Raw genomic sequence first — 20,526 nt, 5'->3', positions numbered from 1 at the left:
TTTCATCACCCTCACTATAAAAAATTTCTTCCAAGTATCTCTTTGAGTTTCTCTCTCTAAACCACTCTCAAAGTTTAAAACCATTACTCTTTGTCCTATCATTACACGCCCTTGCAAAAAGTCTCTCCACCTCTTTCTTATAAGCTCCCTTTAAGTACTAGAACGGCTATAAGGTCTTTTTCTCTTCCTCAGACTGAACAGCCCCAGCTCTCTATGCCTTTCTTTACAGGGGAGGTTCTCCAGCTCTCTGATCGTTTTTAGTACCCTCCCCTGGTCTCACTCGGACAGGTTTTTGTCTTTCTTGTGCCGAAAACCCAGACCGGTTGCCCCAGATTCGGAGTTATATGCTGAAGTTTCTGTATGCATGTGCGAGAGCACAATGCGAGTAGCCGCAAAGTTGAGCGTTTCCAGATCGCTAAATGCGCCCAGGTCCCAGCAACAAACTTTCCGAGAGCTTTAGGTCCAGGATCCAAGCGTGATCCTCGCGCGGGGGCCGCAGCTCCCGCCGGCCCCCCCGCCCTGCTGGCTCCGGGGCCCACTTCCCCCCGCCCCCTGCTCGGGCCCGCCCGCAGCCCCCCAGTGGAGGTGCCGCCCACCCCGCAAGAGGAGCTGCTCCGCCGCGCCCTCCCCTGCACAGCGCCCGGCGCGGGGTGGCGGGCGGAGCGGAGGACCGTGACGCCCGGGCACCCCACGCCTCTCGTCCCCATGTCGCGGCGGGCGGCGGGGGTGTACCGCCGGGGGAGTTGCGTGTCCGGGCAGCCTGGCAAGCGGCGGACAGCCGCCGGCATCGCCTGCGCGCCCGCTCGCTCACAGAGATCCTTCAGCGCTCGGAGCGACACGCTCGGCTCCCGCCGGGACTGAGGAAGTTTCCGCGGGAACGTGGGGCGCCCAAGGGAAGGCAAGCGCTCGGATAAATTAAGTCACTAAAGAAACCACCATCCCAGGCGGTGTCCCGCTCGGCCGCCCCGTGTCGCCTATGCTTAGTGGGGGGACCCAACCAGGGCGGCAGGATGACGGGCGATGAGGCGTCCTAAAGCGGCGTCGAGGCGGGCCGCCCCGGACTGCGATGAGTCTCAGAGAGCTGGTGCCGCAAGGGAGGCCCGGAGCCAGGTAGCCGCCGCCCGCCCGCCGCGCAGCCCCGCACCGCCGCTGGCCCGCAGCCGCCAGGGGGCATGGGAGCGGCGGGCAGCGCCTGCTGATTGCACCGCGCCCGGCTGCAGGTAAGGACCCCGCGCACGGCCGGTTGCGGCTGCCGGTGCCAGGTTGGGTGGAGAGTGGTTTGGGCTGCGGGCTCCCGCCCAGGAGCAGGAGGGGAGCGGTTGCCTGGCTGGCGGCGGTGGGGCGACCTGCGGACCGCGCCGCCGGGTGTCGGCCCGCGCCCACAGCCCTATTGCTCAGCCCGGCGGAGATACTCTTCCTTTACGGGATGCATCTGCCCTCCGGTATGATAAAAAGAGACGCGGGTGGGATGTACTCGCCCTTCTCCCCCAGCCTCTCACCACAGTCGCGTGTGGCGCACAGCCCGCCTCGGCGGGAGGGGCCTCTCAGCGCGAGAGCCGCCACTGCCTCCCCACTGCAACCACTCCACGGGGCAGGCGCGGGCCCCGCGGGGCGACGTGCAGACAGTGCCGAGGACTCGCCCTGCCCCACGCGCCGCCCCTCGTCAGCCTGTCGTGGCCCATTGGCTGGTCAGCTGTGCGTCGGTGGTGGAGGCAACAAATGGCGGACGGCACGGAGAAGTGCTTGAGGGCGCCCCCGAGTGGTGGGGCAGTTCAATGGGAGCTGGTTTGGCTTCAGCCAGGCCTCCCTAGTTGTCTCCAGGCGTGCTTCTGGAACAGGGATTCTTCTTGGGTGTTGCCGGTCCCGTGCTTAGCCATCAGTGTTTCTTACCGAGGCAAAGCATGGATAAGTCCCTTCAGCCTCCTTTTCCCTAACCATTCACAAATCATTGCAATTTCCTCTTAACATCGTCAATCCCCTCCTGTAAGGAAATGCAGTAACCCCTCCCAAAGGGGGTTGAAATGAGCAGGGTGTTTTCTAAAGGGGGTTTTCATTAAAGACAACATTAAGGAAAACAGCACCTGAATATTCTTAAGCAAATTAAAAGCTATTTGTCTTGTAAAGAATGGTAAACGTCTCATTAACTTGACCACAGATATTTTGGAAACCTCTTCATCCCAGTGAGCATTTCCTTTGAACTATAATGATTTGCACATGATGCTCTTAGAAAAAAAAGCATGTGTCATGTTGCTAGGAGAGCTGAGAAAAATGTATCTTCTATGGTAAGACCAATAAGTAATGGAACTATTAATAGCTGGTAAAACTGAATGCCTTTCTGTCATTGTCACACTGTTGTACAGGAGACGAAATACTAAATTTCAGTTACTAATAGTGGTCTGCATTCCTCCACGGATTTAACCTGAAAAACTTTTGAATTCTTCTGATGGCGGAGATAATAGGGCTATTTCAAACTCAAAATTAGGTTGCTTAATCTGTAATTAAGACATCTACATAAATTATTTTGCTTTTAGAACTGGTTAGTGCTCAAGGTCAGTAATAGCTGTGTTTTCTTTCCTGTTCGAGTACACTGTGCATCTTTAAATGTCTCTTTATGGATCTAACCATCCAGATTTAGACACGTAGTTCTAAAAATCTGAATTTGAGCATCAGTAGATGTGGCAAGATTATAAATATAAACTTTATTGCTCTGCTCTCAGAGCAATAAAGTAATAAACTCTGAGCTCAGTGATTATGCTTCTAAATAAATCTGATCATTCATAGCACCTATTTGGTTAAGATTGAAATGTAAGAGGACATCTGACATTGCAGAGTATGGCAAAAAATGACAGATCCCAGATCTATGGCAAACAAATTCTTTCTTTCACTCACTTTCCCAGTGACACAAAATTTCCCATTTATATTATGAATGGGATTAGGTCAGCCAAATTTTATGCTCCTGGAAGTTAATAGCCTCTCTAAAATTTAGGCAGCTGGGCTGTTTGAGATATATAAAGAAGGCGCTAATGAAGCTGATCTGTACTATTTCTAAGTCTTGCATCAAGTACATAACTGATATTCAAGTAAGTATGGCTAGCTTTTTTGCTTTCATTGTCTGTAGAGGGAGCCATGGCAATTTGCATGAACTAGACTTGGAAGTTTTCTGATTTTTTAGGTGAGGAGTACTACCCTTGGCATATAGACCAAACGTACAAAATTTATTACCATAGGGAGACATCCTGACTTTAGTAGAATAGGTATTTTGTAGAAGAGTTAGAAGTGAATTATGAGGGGAAAGTTAACTTTGAAGTAGCAAATGACACTGAAGAAAGAAAACTTCGTTCATACTGAACTTGTTCTTGATTGTCTACAGACCCTTTGGGACGCTACAGAGCACTGCTAAATATATAAAGCATTTTGAAAGGATTTTTCAAACCATCACTTCTTTTCTCTCCTTCCCCTCCCGTTTCCCCCGGCCGGCCCAGGAGGAGCGAGGAGAGAGGAGGCGACAAGATGGGGGCTGTGGCGGCGGCGCTCTCCGTGGTGCTGATCCTGGGTCTGGGGATGCTGCCGATAGCCCAGGCCTGCCCCCAGCCCTGTGCCTGCTACGTGCCCACCGAGGTCCACTGCACTTTCCGGTCTTTGGCCACCGTGCCTGGGAGGATCCCGAAACATGTGGAAAGAATCAATTTCGGGTTTGTATGGCTCTTTGTAGCAAGAAATGAACTATTGTTTTCAAATAAACTTTTATGTCATGGTGTCAGTTCTTGGTAAATAGGGCATGTAGTCTGTTACAGTGTATAAAAAGATGTATGTTGAATTAAACCTACTACAGGATGTCTGCTAAATGGTGCATGTTATACTCTATGTAGGAAAATATAGTAGGAGTAAAATTCCATAACATAGCTGGGTAGCATTTTGGAGAACAATGAGATAAAGCGTATATTAAAGCAATACAGTAAAATCAAGCTATTCCATTGTCTCTGGAGTTGTTTGGTTTATGGGGTTTTTTTGTTTTTCAAGGACCTTGAAGCAGATGTGAGTGTGTTGGGGAGAAATTGCTCAGACTCCACTCACATTCTTCTGCCAGGATATTGCCAACTCCCATGTAACTGACAGATTGTGAAAAAAGAAGGCAGAAACAGTCAGTAGGCTGTGCATCACATAAGTGCTTTATAGGGTCATTATGTGACATAGCATGGTGCAAGAGTCACACTCCTCTTCTACTTGATACCAGAGTTGTCTCACTACCTGGTATGAACTCATCCTGACCATCTCAAGGCCTGTAAACTGCAACTGACATGCAGTGATTGACAGTAGGGATCTCGACTTTTTTTTTTTTTTGCTTCTTTGTAGTTAAAATTTCTGCCCACCAGCACTTTATCCATATAAAGCCTAATTTTAGTCTAAAATACCCTTGTACATAGTAAATCTGTGTTACAGCATTCTGTATTTTCATGCCATTTTTGAGCCAAAAATACCCCACTCTTCGTATTCAAAATCACACATTCACAATCGACTGTCTTCCAGACATCAATATTCTATGGCAAATTTTATGCCTCAGTTGCTTTTGTAAATGGGGTGTATGCTTCTATGTTATTTAGGTGTTTAGACTGCTTTTCTTAATAAAAGTATGTTATTTGATGCTAATAGCATAAAAGCCTTTTCCTATCTTTGTATTTTATGACTACAAATGCCGTTTTTTGAGTCGTGGTCATTTCCAGAAGAAGCAGTCTTATACCTGTTGCTGTATTTCTTTCATTTTGGAAAAGAGTTTTCACCATATTTCTATTTTAAGGTGCTAAATTTTTAGGAAGTAACGATTATTTTCCTAACTGGAAATAATTTAGAAAAAAAATATTTTGAGACATTCATGTTTTTCAGAAGGGCTGATGTTGGAGTCAGAAATTTTAGTAGAATGACTGCTACAGTAGGACTAAAAATATCAGAACAGTCTACATCTTTGGCAAAATCAGAATCTTCAGGTAGATAATAGAAAGAGGATCTGAAACTGTTTCCTCCATATTAAAGTACTTTAATTTCTTGCTGTCTCTTCCTTTCCTTTCTATAACATGTAAAAAAAAAAGCAGGAAAGATCTTTAAAATTCTATGATTAATTTAAAGGCTTCATGCCCAGGTTAGCTCATGCATTTAATTTTATGTCTGCATATGGAAAATCCAAACGCAGAGCTAGGCTGCCAAAACTTAACATGTTGGCAAATAAAACCTGATTTATTTGTCCAAAATGAAATTGACTTCTTTACAAAAAGTAGATTTTCTGTATTCCTTCTATGAAGGGAATTTCTAGGCTCAAATTACACAATTAGAAGGTAAATTCCTAGATCTCATGTAATTAATTGATGTGGCCAATTATATATTGTAACAGCAAGTGAAGCAAGATGTGATTTCCTGTTTCTCATGCTGTTTGGGAAATACCTGTTTTTAATGTCTTCTCTCCAAATCTTTATTCATTTATTGTTAGATGTTGTTTTGGCAAAACTGCAGCCTGTCTAGTTTTCCAGGCTCCATAGCATCATTGGTTGGCTGCAGGCCATTCATTTATTACCATCTATAAACTAAGCTGCATGGAAAAACATACTAACAACCATTAGAATTTAAATGCCTATTTATTACTTTTACTCCTAAATTATTGCTAAAGTGCCACAAACTGAGTTAAAAGGAATGTTAATGTAAACATGAGCTTAGTACTCTTGGCCTTGTGAAAATATTTCAGTAACTTCTGGACCTTTGACAATGCATTAAGATCCCTCCAATTTTCCCTGAAAATTAGGTTTTACTAGTGTTACATTTGCAGTCCATGACAGTCAGTGCATAAAATGTAACTGCATGTGTGATTTTTTTCCCCCCAGGTTTAACAGTATACAGTCAATATATGAAAACTCCCTTGCTGGTCTTACAAAACTGGAATTGCTTATGATACATGGAAATGACATCCAGAATATACCTAATGGTGCTTTGAAAGATCTCATATCTCTCCAGGTAATTCTCAGGTCTTCCTAAATTCTAACTTTCATGGATAAAAGAAGGCAAAAATAAGTGGTTTTGTAGTGCCTTTCTTAGGATTAAGGTATTTACACCCCAGATATATTGGAGGTCTATCAACCATGCCTTTGTTACACTAATAGTCAGTAGTATTCTCCCTCTTTGACGAGCATATCATTTTGCATGGTTATATTGATATTTAAATGTGGAAGACTTCTGCTTCCCTGGTATCCTGTTTGGATTTAGATAAAAAAAAACAAAACTAATCTCTTTTATTTTATTTTTTTAGGTTTTCAAAATTAGTTACAATAAATTGAAGGTCATAACTGGCCAGACCCTCCAAGGACTTTCAAGCTTAATGAGACTGCACATGGACCACAACAGAATTGAGTTTATTCATCCAAATGCTTTTAATGGATTAACTTCTCTGAGACTGGTCCACTTAGAAGGGAATTTACTCCAGCAGCTTCACCCCAACACCTTTTCAACATTTATGGTCCTTGATTATTTCAGACTGTCAACAGTTAGACATCTCTACCTATCTGAAAATGCTCTTAGGACCTTGCCTGCAGGGATGTTTCAAGGCATGCCGCTGCTGGAAAATCTTTACCTTCATGGCAATCCGTGGACCTGTGACTGCAGTTTAAAGTGGCTTCTTGAATGGAATGAAGTTTCTGGAGGTAAGAGCAAAAATACTAATGCTTCCTCAAGTCATAATGCTAGATTATTTTCTCTTGTTCTGCTTATGGACAGTTTTGTTATTTCCTGACTATTTATTACTTACAGAATGTCTATGTGCACTATTATGTTCTGTTACCACTCAATAAATGCATGTATTTAAAAAACAGTGTAAAGAGGATTCTGGTGTGTGTCACTAGTTATAAATCTGTATTCAGCAACAAAGGAATTAGACATTACATTCAAGATGGGAAAAGTAATCTCAGGGTTTATAATTGGAAAGAGGAGATAGGTTATAACCTGTTAGTGTGCTCCTTTGTAGAGTGGTATACCTCTGACTGAGGGCTGTCAGTTGTCCTCAACCAACAAAGCTAATAACTGTGCTTTCATGGGAGGTGCAAACATTGGATTCGAACTTGTTTGGGTAAGGAAAGAATGGAAACCAGTTTTCCAAATTCCTGGATGAGTGCTTTAGCTTTGATGCAGTTAACATTAATGCTATTTTGCACTATGCAGCCTTCATGTCTGTATGTTCTTTCATTGACTGCAACTTCATTTTGTTATGGAACAAACGTATTTTAAGAATTTCCAGAGAACACCTACATTTCTGCAATTTTTTTCCCTAAAACAACTGGTCTTTCTTTGTCCAGGCTTATAAGTGAGAGACGTATCATGCTACTTAGGCTGGAGCATATCTCATCATGTGCAGAAGCAAAATAGTAAAAGGAAAAAAAGGAAAAACCCCCAGATTTATAGTGCTTCTATACCAGGAATGCACTAAATGAGTGGTTGTCTGAATGTCAGTTCACTGTCTCAGTTAGCTGAGTGCTTACTGTAGTAGGCCGGAGGGGTAGCCTTTCGCTACAGCAACCATGAAATGATAGAGTTTAAGATCCTCAAGGCATCAAAAAAGGTGTGAAGCAAGCTCACAGAGAGCTACAAGGATGATTAAGAGACTGAGCACGTGCCCTGTGAGGAAAGGCTGAGAGACCTGGGACTTTTTAGTCCAGAGAAGACTGAGAGAGGATTTAGTAACTGTTTATAAATATCTGACGGCTGGGTGCCAAGAGGGAGGGGACAGGCTCTTCTCAGTTGAACCCTGTGATAGGACAACGGACAATGGATATAAACTACAGCACAGGAGGTTCCACCTCAACATGAGGAGAAACTTCTTCACTGTGAGGGTCACAGAGCCCTGGAATGGGCTGCCCAGAGAGGTCATGGAGTCTCCTTCTCTGGAGACTTTCAAGACCCATCTGGATGCATTCCTGCACTAGATTCTATGGTCCTGATCTGGTAGGGAGGTTGGACGCGATGATCTCTGGAGGTTCCTTCCAACTGCTAACATCCTGTGATCCTGTGAAGGGTCTTGGACAGGGTTTAGAGGTGGGCCCAAACCAAACTTGTGAAGTTCAACAAAGCCAAGTGCATGGTCCTACACCTGGGTCAGAGCAATCCCAAGCACAAATAGAGACTGGGTGAGGAATGGGTCAAGAGCAGTCTCAAAGAGAAGGGCTTGGGCTGTCAGCTGAAAAAAAATGCAACATGAGCTGGCAATGTGCTCTTGCAGCCCAGAAGGCCAACCACGTCCCGGGCTGCATCAAATGAAGTGTTGCACTTAGCTGCAGGACAATAGTTTAAAGAGTGCGTGATACTTGAACATGTAATATAAGTGTTCCTGCCTGAACTGATACTTGAGGCATCTAACTCGGGTATTAAATGTCACTAACTTACATTTTAGGATTGTTGTATGCTCTCCTTGATCGAAATGAGTGTGTCTATTAAGTGTACTTAGATTGCAGTGTAAGTTATAACAATGAAATATTAGATAAACTTTCTATTCTTGTGCAGTGTTGGATTGTTAGCTTTTTTATTCAATTTGATCCTCTTTTTACACTACAACAGTAGTGGTTATTAGAAAGAGAAATTATTTTATCCATGCCTTTTTTATGTATGACAGATTTCGTGTCTTTATATAACCATAACATTAACTATTTTGGGAATTCTATACATATAGAGTTACGAAAGTTCTTCAGACCAGTATGACCTCTGCCAAGTTGATTGTGGGCCAGTTCTGTCATGAAGCATGCTTTCCTTATCTTTGAAACATATTTGAATCTGCAAGTGGTAGACTAGTTCATTTGTAAGATCTTCTCAAGAAAGACAGGCAAAACACGTGGTTTTGAATTAAAAAACAGAATGAAATTTTGTCAGTCATTTCCTCTTCTTCTAGCATTTTGCCTTATAACCCACACAAATATTGGTCATTCATTCAAATATCCCCCATTCCTCAGTGAGTAATAAGCATGACACTTATTCCTAGAATAACTGGAATACATTTCATTTACAGCCTGTTTCCAAACTAAATAGATAAGGTGACATTTGATATTCTAGTGTGCATAACAATGTATTAAATACATAACTGTTATTTTGCAGACAAGTCTTTCTGGCAGTGACAGAAGAGAGAAGTCAAGGCTGTCATCTCCTGTTTTAGCACTCCTCTATTTTAGTTTTTATTTTATCATTACAGAGTTTACAGTTATTTCAAAGAAGTAGCACTTTGGGGATTTTTTGCTGATGATGAATAGCTTTCAAGTGCAGGAACTAGTCAGAAATTTTGGTAGCCACCAGTGGTCATTAATAACAGACAAACATAAAAAACTTCCTGGATTATTTAATGAGGAAGTTCACCATTTCTCAGGTAAATGCTGCATTTTGGAAAACTGAAAGGACCAACTCCTCATCTTGTTAGATCCACAAGTTAAATGGATCTCACTGTAGAGACACAGACTTTTTGGCACAGCCTAGATTTTTACTGATTTGTAATGCTGCTGTGAACACTTCCATTTCTAGGTATTTTACTCAGATGCAGTGAATCTAATTTTCAGATGGGTTGAATATTCAGTCTTCTCATTAAAGTCAGAAGAAATTGTGGTCAGCTTGAGAATCAGGTGCCCATTTGACTTTGAAAACAATGAGGTACCATTTTAAAAGCCTTGTCTTATGTGTCATGTGCCATAATGAGTTCTTCATGCTGTCCATTTCACAGTTTTGAGAGTTCTCTAACTTTAGAACAGTTCCTCAGCTTACCTAGTATTTGTTTTCCCTTTTTTTTTATTTTACTCTTTTTTGTTGTTGTTGCAGGTGTTTTAAAATGCAAAAAGGACAAAGCTTATGAAGGAGGACAGCTCTGTCCTAAGTGCAATAGCCCAAAACATCTGCAGAAGGAAGATATTCAAAACTTGAAAGATATTTCCTGTGGGAAACCTATCATTCAGTCTTCATTGAGGCAGAATAGCAGCACTCAAAATGAAGAAGATGGTGAAAGTTATGAAGTCCCTCTGGAAGAGATTCAGTCCTCTCCATGGAACATTACTCTAAATATGACTGATGAGCATGGCAATGTAGTCCACCTCAACTGTGAAATCAAAAAACCAACAGGCTCTACCAAAATTCAGTGGAATCAAATCCAGACTCAGGAGATTGATCTAAATGCTACAATTTCACTGGATTTTGAGTGTCCAATGAACCGAGAAAACTATGAAAAATTATGGAAGCTTATAGCTTATTACAGTGAAGTACCTGTCAAATTAGAGAGGGAACTTATGCTCAGCAAAGAGCCTAAAATAAGCTATCGTTACAGGCAAGGCTTAGATTATGATGCTCTTTACTACACAGGAGTAAAAGCTCAAATACTGGCTGAGCCTTCCTGGGTGATGCAACCTCTTATAAATATCCAATTAAACAGACGTCAAAGTACAGGGAAAAAGGTGTTGCTATCTTTTTCTACTGTGTTTTCTCAGACAATTCACACCAAAGACACTGGGCAGCAGAGAAGCTGGATAATGATAGAGCAAAACCAGAGCACAAGAACAGCACAGAGTGTGGTGGAAGGGTCAGAATGTCAGCTGAGCTGCAATGTGAAAGCTTCTGAGAGCCCTTCCATTCAGTGGCTCTTTCCAGATGGAACTAAACTGCAGGTGCCATTTAATGAGAAAAACAGTCGATTTTCCATTCTTAGCAGTGGCCAGCTAATAATCAAATCAGTGAGTTACACTGATGGTGGTCTGTACCACTGCATTGCACAGGTGAGAGATGATGTTGACATAATGACTTTCAGACTTGTGGTGCAGCCTCCATCTATTCAGGTAGCTGATTCAGATATAGCGAGAGTTGAAAAAAATGTTGGAGATCCAATAGTTTTGCCATGCAGTGCAGTTGCTATCCCAGAGCCACAGCTGAGCTGGATTCTTCCAAACAGTCAGGTACTTAATGATTTATCAAACTCTTCAAAAGGATATATGTTGGACAATGGTACTTTGCTTATTCCAAAAAGCCACGTCAGTGATAGTGGCCACTATAGATGTGTGGCTGTCAATCAGCAGGGATCAGATCAGTTTGTTGTAAGAGTTACAGTAAATAAAATGGTGTCCGACAGGTCATTTAAAAGGGTAAAGCTAAAAAAACGCCCAGGCTCAAAAAGTTTGTCAAAAAAAAGAGGGCATGTCATAGATGATGGAGAGGGATCAGGAGCAGAAGGAGTGGAGGAGTTCCCTCGGAGAAAAAACCACCTGAAAGACTGGGAAATATCCTTTAAACAAAAAAGTGACCATGTGACAGAGGCTCAAATTAAAAAAGGAAAGAAAAGCAGAAGAAAAATGAAAATCTGGAAGAGTACTGATAGAAACGAAGACAGCAATGTTGCAGAAGGCCGGAGAGCATTTGAATCTCGACGGAGAATTAACGTGGCAAGCAAGCAGATTAACCCACAGCATTGGGCTGACATTTTGGCAAAGGTCCGTGGGAAGAATATTCCTAGAACAACAGGTACAGCCATTTCTTTAACAACTGCAGTGCCATCAGTCATGCAGAGAACTACTCCAGTCCCTCACCCAATAGCCAGCCCTCCACCTTCAGGAGCAACAGCTGATGTGGTAGATTCCTCTGCTGATGCATCATCTGTGGGTCAAGATGAGCCATTCTCAGTCACCGTTTCCCACAACACTAAAGCATTTTCAGTCCAGTCCATATTAACAAGGTCAGAAACTCAACCCTTCTCTGACCACGGGGATTTAGAAACACCTGCAAGTATATACCCTGTAGAAATCACTGTATCAGGTCTTCATTTGACTCCTGTCTCTGCAACTGTGCAACCCCAAAGCCAGAAGCGTCTTGATGTCAGGACTGATGATTCAGTTGTAGTCAAAGAAGATATCTCTCCTCTCACTGAAGAGCCTCTAATGAGACAAATTGTAACAAACTTCCCTAAGATTCAGAGCAGCCCATTCACAGTGGAAAATATAGATAGGAGTGTACCTTCTACATCAGAAGAGAATTCTGCTTTTGCTGAGCTACCACTGGATGCTACTCTCCTAGACGAATATCAGACTGCAGATCTTCATAGTGTCTTGAAGACAACTGTGAAATTAAATGAAGTGGACCAAATAAGTGTTGACACCATAATTTCAACACCTTCTCCGTTAGATGAGATCATCCCAACAGATTCTGTAGACATGACTACCATTTCTTCAACCATTTCTCCATTTGTTGCAGAAAAAAGCAATGACTTGATACACCAGCACAAAGAAATAGCTACAGATCAGACAAAAATGGCAGGCATAAATACAAGTTTTCCAGCTGTCACATCCATTAGAGTTCAGAGCAAAGAAGAACCTGACACCTACAGGAATATAGTAACTCAAGAAAGCATGTCCAGCCATGATGCAGAGAGTTTCCAGGGAAGACACAGAAACTTGGCTACTCCAAAACCAGATACCGTATTTGTTTTGCATAGTACTAATGCTCATCATAAAACAGCAGGGGGGATAAAATCTGCCTCTGCTGACATTAGGTTGACCACTGTGGCAACAACAACAGCTCCCTATAGAAAAACCATGCCTCCACTTGTTACTCAGCACACTAGAAAAAGGCCTTATGGGAGAAGGAGATTGAGGCCAAACAGAATCCGACAAAAAGCAAAGTCTTTCCACCGCATTGTTTTAACCACAGAGGCAATACCTACTGTTCCAAAGACACCTGTAGTTGAAGCTGTGACCAAAATCCCTTCTGCAACTCTTGAAAGCCCTGATCTTACAAGCAATGTCAAAATATGGGCTAAGCAAGAGGAGCATGTGGCATTCATTCCTTCATTAGTTACTAATCCAGATGTCTTTGAGAAAATTACCAAAATCAAAGAGGCTGTCACAACCTCTAGGCCTACTGCTTCTCCACCTCAAGAAAAACATGTGACACTCTCTACTGCTTCTGAAACCTTGGCACTTCCAGTGACTGCACCTATCACAATTTTATCATCACATGTTGTACATGACACAGGATCCAGGAAAGAATCAAGTGCACCTCTGAAACCAGAGCTAATAGAAGTGCCAGCATACACCTCATTAGACAATGTATCTGAGGAGAAGGGCATTAAAGCAGATTCTAAAACGACGGACAGTAAGGCAGAACAACTGCGCACAACAGTTTCTCCTAAGCATCTAAACAGCTTGATACTATCTACAAAACCAGAATCTCAAGAGCCTTACCTATTTGACTCAGAAGGTGTGGTTAACGAAACAACTGCTGAAACATTCCAGTTGATATATCCCACCACAACTGACTTAGGTATTTCTGTTGGAACACTGGAAGGTTTTAAGGACATCTCCGTTTCAGTGGAGTCATGGAAGCCCACAGTATCTTTAGAAACACCAGGAATAAGTGAGCCAACTCAGCAACATGAGATGATTACTTCATCCTCCTCCTCCAGAAGGACAGAAACTCAGACTTTTCCACTTAGAGAAACAAAAAAATTTGTTGCTTCTCAGACTGAGACAAAGCCATCTTCCTCAGAAAGCAAGGAAGCCATGTCAAAAGTATTTCATCATAATCCCACATTGCAAACAACTGAAAAGCCTTCAACCACATCCACTGCCTTTATTCCTTTTATAAAACTTGTCACTCTTCTACCTTCTGTTTCACATCCTTCACTTCATTATGGCACTGAGGAAAGTAATACCTTCAATCAAGAAAGCCTCACAGAAGAAAAACAAATTGAAACAGATGGGGACAAAATGGTAGTGAGATCAAGGTGGAATGTGCATCCTACCCCTTCTACCCAAAACAAAATAAGCATGCAGTCAAAAGAGGAGCAATTCAAAGAGTTATATAGTAGCATGTCAAACAACAGTTTATTGATAAATCCAAACATTCCACATCCACCTGCTGGAATGATACCAAGCCTAAACCAAAGGCTACCCGTTGTGCCTCCAAAGCATGTTCCAGTAAGAGGCGCAATGAAGCCTCCATATATTGCAACACAAGGTTCATTTCGCTATTTTGTAACACACCAGCCTCTTCACTACACAAACAAACCAGAGATAACGGCATATGCAGCACATACCATACAGGACAAAAAATCTTTTGCTTCTCAGAAAGAAGCAGCTACCCCAACACAAGCCTCTCTATTTCACAAAACAAATCCAATCACTGCAAGCAAGTTTGGTATTCAGGGTCAGAACAGATACAACATTAGTTCAAGATTTTCCGGAAGTAACTATGTTCCGGATAACAGAAGCACAGTAGGGAGACTACCAAGTCAGTGGATCCCCTATTATCCTAGTTCCAGAATGCCTTTCCTTTTCAACAGAACAAGGATATACCCTCACTTAAATATGCATCCTAAACCAGTGGTCCCTAGTCAACCAGTTCCAAAAGACATAAATGAGAAGAAGGCTGACCAGGTCTCCCCTACTAGCATTACAGTGCAGAAAGCTACAGCTATTCCAGTGCCTCCAGTGTCACACACCACAACCACCACATTTCCACCAGCAGCAATTTTGAAGATTACCCCTTCAACCTTTCTCTCTCAGCACACAAAACCTCAACTGTCCACTACAGTTCACCCAGTTAAAAATGTGCAGCATCATCATCAAGTTCCATCTGTGCCGTATGTGGGAGGCATTCTGCCACACAATTCAACTGTATTCCAGTCTTCCAATAATTTCAGGATTCATGGAGAAAGACCTAAAATAATCACAAAAGGGTCTCAGAGCTTCAGCATTCTTGCTGAAACAGATACTTCTATCCCTTGTGATGCAGTAGGGGAACCCAGGCCTTTTATTACTTGGACAAAAGTCTCTACAGGTAAGACAGAAAAATGTGGTTTCCATAATTTTCTTTTTCAAGGGTACAAACACTTGGCTTGTGTAAAAATGCAACATGATTTCATGAATAGTCCAAAGTACTGAAGAATTTCTGTCTCATGTAGTTGTTACAGATAAAAATGTGACTAATTGCAACTAATCATTACAGATAAAACAATTTTGCAGTCTTTCTTGTAGTAAAGAAAAGCCTCTGCAATTTAATGAGTTTATTTTTTTAAGAAGAAGTAGCAGCCAATTCTGATTATTCACAGCAGTTAGAATTTATGACAATGCTTGTGCATATGGGTTTGTTAACACTGCTGTCTTAAATATTCATGTGTCTGTCATTTCCATAAGCAAATGGAAAAGGGAAGTTCCATTAAGATTTAAGAGGAATCCTAAAGCATAAAGTACTTAAAAGTTCCCACACTATACATGCTTGCAAACTACTATGATTAGTTCTGCAATAGAAACAAAGATTAATTTGTGCAATGAAGTGTCAGAAGATGTCGTGTGATCCATCTAAACTCGTAGTTGGTGTTAAGTAAATCTAAAGTCTTACATAAGATTTTTTTCAATGCAATGTTGTATGTCTTAAACCCTATTAATTTCCATTTCTTTTCATTCTTTCCCTTTTCCAGGAGCTCTAATGACAGCCAACACCAGGTTACAAAGGTTTGAAGTCTGGAAAAATGGTACTCTCCTTATCCGAAATGTTCAGCTTCAGGATCGTGGACAGTATTTGTGCACAGCTCAGAACCAGCATGGCGTAGATAAAATGATCATTCTGCTCACCGTTGTAGCCCACCAGCCCAAAATTTTACTTTCCCGCTATCGGGATGTCACAGTCTATTTTGGAGAGACCATAACAATGGAATGTCAGGCTAGTGGGACTCCCAGCCCACATATTTCATGGATTTTCCCAGATAGGAAGATTTTGCAGACAGTCACTACCACAGAAAGCAGGATAATGCTTCATGAAAATCGGACCTTGTCTATCAAGCAAGCAACTTTTTCAGACCGAGGAGTTTACAAATGCATTGCAAGCAATGCTGCAGGAGCTGACAGTATCGCAGTGAGGTTGCACATTGCAGCCTTACCCCCCATCATCCAGCAGGATAAGCAAGAGAACATTTCCTTGCCCCTTGGTAGCACTATTAATATCCACTGCACTGCCAAAGCAGCACCTCCTCCCAGCATCCGCTGGGTGGTCTTTGATGGCACGCAAATCCGACCTTCGCAGTTTGTCAATGGGAATTTATTTGTTTTTCCCAATGGAACTCTTTATATTCGCAACATCTCCCCCAAGGACAGTGGGACCTATGAGTGCATTGCTGCTAACATGGTGGGAGCTGCCAGGAGAATAATACAACTTCATGTGAAGAAGCATGCATCTAATGCTAAGATCACTGGGAGCTCTCCTCAGAGGACAGATGTAACTTACGGCACCACCCTGCATTTGGACTGTAGTGCTTCTGGTGACCCCTGGCCTCGGATATTATGGAGATTGCCTTCCAAAAGGATGATTGATTCCTTACACAGGTAAATTGCTATTTGAGGTGTCACATCTAAATTACAGTTTAGATGAAGTTGGAGAAAAGACAATTCATATCTGTACAAGTTTCATTTTTCTATGAGTTTTGAATGAGTCTCCTGAGTCCTTAAGGAAGAATCTGAAATTATATGGAAAGTTAGCCAAGTCGTAACCAAGCATAATTTGCTTGAAAACAGTAGCACTTTGGAAAAGTCAGCTTGAAGTGTTTAGGATAAGCTCCCACTATTTGTCTTGTACAGCTGCTTGTAGTAAAAAGTGAAGATAGACAGCTTGTGTTCTGCATGTTCCAATGTTCTTACTCTGCATAGAGTTGCATAGGTGTCTGCTTGACTCCAGGAGAAATGGGATTGCTGAATTTTGTTATCTGTTGTACAAATCACTCTATGAAGTAAATATGGAGCAAAGAAATAATCTTATAATTGCTTAAACATCGTCAGTTTAACATCAATATATAAATAAACATCTTTCAATGTGGCCTGTGCAACCCACTTACAGATAAATGCCTAAAACAATTCCTCATTCAGTGTTTTAAATATCAAGTAAAATATCCATTCTCTAAACTGAGAGTAGCTGTCCTATGACTTAGCTGAAAAGACAGTTTCTGCTCTATAAATTGGTCATTGCTCATGCTTTCAGTACTGTAGACATACGAGAAATGTACTGAAATTAAAATGCACAACTATCAACAGCTGTCTTAATAGCTGAACTTAGTCATCTTTTTCATACTGATAAAAGATATATTTAGGTAGCCCATAGATAGCACAACCCCCAAAATTCATTTTATGCCTCATAGTGGTAGCAACAAAACACTGGTGTTGTTTTTTTTTTTTAATTTTCTCTTGTGATCTTTATGTGGGCTGATTTTCAGGCACAGGATAACGTCTTTGGGAAGAAAACTGGGGCTACTGGTGAAACTAGTTTGGACACAATTTACCTATTACCTAGTGAGGTGGAAAGGAAAAAATAGCTTTTTAACACATTCAAACTCTTTTTCTTTCATATTTCAAAGTTTAACGATATTGTACTTCTTTGTGATTATTTTAATGGGAGGGTGTTAAAGGGAGTTGCTCACTTTGATTTAGCTTTGTTTTTAGCTGAGGACCCAAATGTCAGATTCCATAGTTTCCATGTAAGTTTGTGTAGAATATGTAATTCAGAAATCCCATATTTTAATGTTGCAAAACACTGTATTATGCAGTCAGAAGAATCAAAAATACCGTTGTTTGGTATTTAATGCTTGTTTCATGGTCAAAACCACTGTTAGTCGTTGAATGGAACATAATTGCTTGAATTATTTTTTTCCATTGCCTTTCTGGTGGTGAATATCTTGGACATTTCAGGTGATCTAATTATCTAACAACACCAATGCTCCTTTCCTTTCTATTCAGTATTACTGAGTTGGGGTATTTTGAACTCCAGTTTTCACTCAATATTTATTACCTAAGATGTGATTTTGTAGCTCATGTTCTGTTACTTTTTTCTTTCCTTACAGTAGCTTGGAGACTAGAATCAAAGTGTTCAGCAATGGGACTTTGGTCGTCCACTCAGTTACAGATAAAGATGCAGGAGACTATTTGTGCATAGCCCGCAATAAGATCGGGGATGACTATGTGGTCCTCAAAGTGAATGTGATGATGAAACCAGCAAAAATAGAACATAAGAATGATAATAACCACAAGGTCAAGTATGGAGGGGACCTGAAAGTTGACTGTGTAGCTACAGGTCTACCGAATCCTGAGATCTCCTGGGGTCTCCCTGATGGCAGCATGATCAATACCTTCATGCAGTCAGATGACAGTGGCAGCCGGACAAAGCGATATGTGGTCTTCAATAATGGAACCTTGTATTTCAACGATGTTGGACTGAGAGAGGAAGGGGACTACACATGTTATGCTGAGAACCAGATTGGGAAGGATGAGATGAAAGTGCGGGTCAAAGTAGTAGCCGAGCCTGCAACTATCAAGAATAAAACATACGCCATTATCAATGTACCCTATGGTGATGTTATCACAGTAGCATGTGAAGCCAAAGGAGAACCCACTCCCAAAGTCACCTGGTTCTCCCCATCCAATAGACCCATTCCTGCCCTATCTGATAAGTACCAGGTATATAGGGATGGCACCCTCCTCATCCAAAAGGCCCAAAGATCTGACAGTGGTAACTACACTTGTGTAGCGCGAAACAATGCTGGAGAAGATCGGAAAATTGTCTGGATCCATGTTAATGTTCAGCCTCCCAGAATTAATGGTCATCTCAGTGCAATAACATCTGTGAGAGAGAGAGCTGTCAGGGACAGCAGGAAACTTATTGACTGCAAAGCTGAAGGCATCCCTGCTCCACAGGTATTATGGGCTTTTCCAGAAGGAGTAATCCTACCAGCTCCCTACTATGGGAACAGAATCACTGTGCATAGCAATGGTACATTGGACATCAGAGAGGTGAGGCAGACAGACGCAGTGCAGCTCATATGCATCGGACGGAATGAAGGAGGGGAAGCAAGACTGATTGTGCAGCTCTTCATTACAGATGACATGGAGAAACCCTCATTCAGAGACCCTGTCAGTGAAAGGATCACTGCCATTGCTGGGCACAGCATCAATCTGAACTGCTCAGTCCAGGGGAACCCCAAACCCAGCACAAGCTGGATCCTTCCCAATGGCACTGAAGTGCTGAGTGGCAGCCGCCTGCACAGATTTTACCATAAGAGGGATGGGATCTTACACATCAGCAGCCTCTCTGCTGGGGATGCTGGAACGTACCGCTGTACAGCTAGAAACCCAGGAGGCTATGTGGAACGAGTAGTCTTCCTGAAGGTGGGACTCAGGCCAGAAATTAGCAACCAGTACAACAACCTAGTGAGCATCATCAATGGAGAAACTCTGCAGCTCCATTGCATCACCCAGCCAAACCAGCGGGCACAGATCTCCTGGACACTGCCCAATGGGATGGTTATGGATGCTCCACAAGCACTGGGTCGCTTTTCCCTGATGGAGAATGGCTCACTGACAGTGCGCGAGGCTTCTGTATTTGACAGGGGCACTTACCTGTGCAAGGTGTCCACAGAGTATGGCACCTCTGTTATGAATGTGCCTGTCATTGTGATAGCCTATCCTCCCCGAATCACCAGTGAGCCAGCACCTGTCATTTATGCCAGGCCTGGAAATTCAGTAAAACTGAACTGCATGGCCATTGGGATTCCTAAAGCAGAAATAACATGGGAGCTTCCAGATAAATCTCATTTGACAACGGGAGCTCAATCCCGTCTGTATGGAAACAAATTCCTCCACCCTCAGGGGTCATTAGTCATCCAGCAGTCTTCTCAAAGGGATGCAGGCTTCTATAAATGCACTGCTAAAAATATACTAGGCAGTGATTCAAAAACAACCTACATACACATATTCTAACGCTCAAACGAATGCAGTTCAAGTCACTGCCAAGTGAGTGCAATGAGGAAAGTACTGTTTGCAGCACAGCCAGGATAACTGAGAACAGAAAAAAGGAATTAATTGTATTTTCATGCAAAGTGTATTGCTTTGTATTTGATGTGGTAGTAAGTCCCTGCAATAAAGGAGGCAATAGGCATACTGAAACTGAGGAGACTAACATGTTGGAAAAGGTCTTTAAATTGTTCAGACAGTGTAGTGCATTTTTTCATGCTGATAGCACCTGAGATCTGAAGTACTCTATTCTTGTCAATAGTGCAAAGCTATTCCTTGTTCTAACAAGCACCTTAAAAGTACCAAAGAAGTATTAAGTGTTAATAAATGAGCTGCAGTGATAAAAGTGCTTTAGTGAAACATAATTTTCTTTATACCCTGCAGCGCTTTTACATAATCTAGCCTTGTAGAATATGATTACTAACCTTTCTGTTCATTCTTTATCAGCTCCTCAAAATCAAAGACTAACTTAGCGAATAAAAGTGATCTATTTTAATAAAAATACATGCAGACATTAGTTACCTTAACATATGAACAAACCTCTTCCACCTACTAAGGACACTCCAGTCAAATCATTTATTATATATTTTATATATATTTTTAAATCAGACTATGAGACTAGAAAGAATAACAATTAATTTGGTCTCATTTTATAAATTATTGGTCTTTACAAGACTCTGATGCATTACAATGTTTTATAATATTAAGGTCAATATAC

The 20,526-nt window shown here is 42.0% G+C and overlaps 1 protein-coding gene across 1 annotated transcript; it reads left to right on the top strand.

The window, feature by feature from the left end:
* The first annotated feature begins 1,020 nt into the window (after positions 1-1,020).
* MXRA5 (matrix remodeling associated 5) lies at positions 1,021-19,775 on the top strand. The gene is made up of 7 exons (XM_054389117.1): positions 1,021-1,220; positions 3,483-3,692; positions 5,868-5,997; positions 6,290-6,680; positions 9,823-14,817; positions 15,458-16,358; positions 17,864-19,775. Exons 1-7 carry the CDS (start codon positions 1,021-1,023, stop codon positions 19,773-19,775), a joined length of 8,739 nt encoding a protein of 2,912 aa, XP_054245092.1.
* Positions 19,776-20,526: the final 751 nt, after the last annotated feature.

This window comes from Indicator indicator, chromosome 1 (assembly GCF_027791375.1).
Source record: "Indicator indicator isolate 239-I01 chromosome 1, UM_Iind_1.1, whole genome shotgun sequence".
In the NCBI taxonomy this organism is placed as follows: domain Eukaryota; kingdom Metazoa; phylum Chordata; class Aves; order Piciformes; family Indicatoridae; genus Indicator; species Indicator indicator.
The sequence above is the reverse complement of the archived record's forward strand: the minus strand, read 5'-3'. Positions and strand labels throughout refer to the sequence as shown.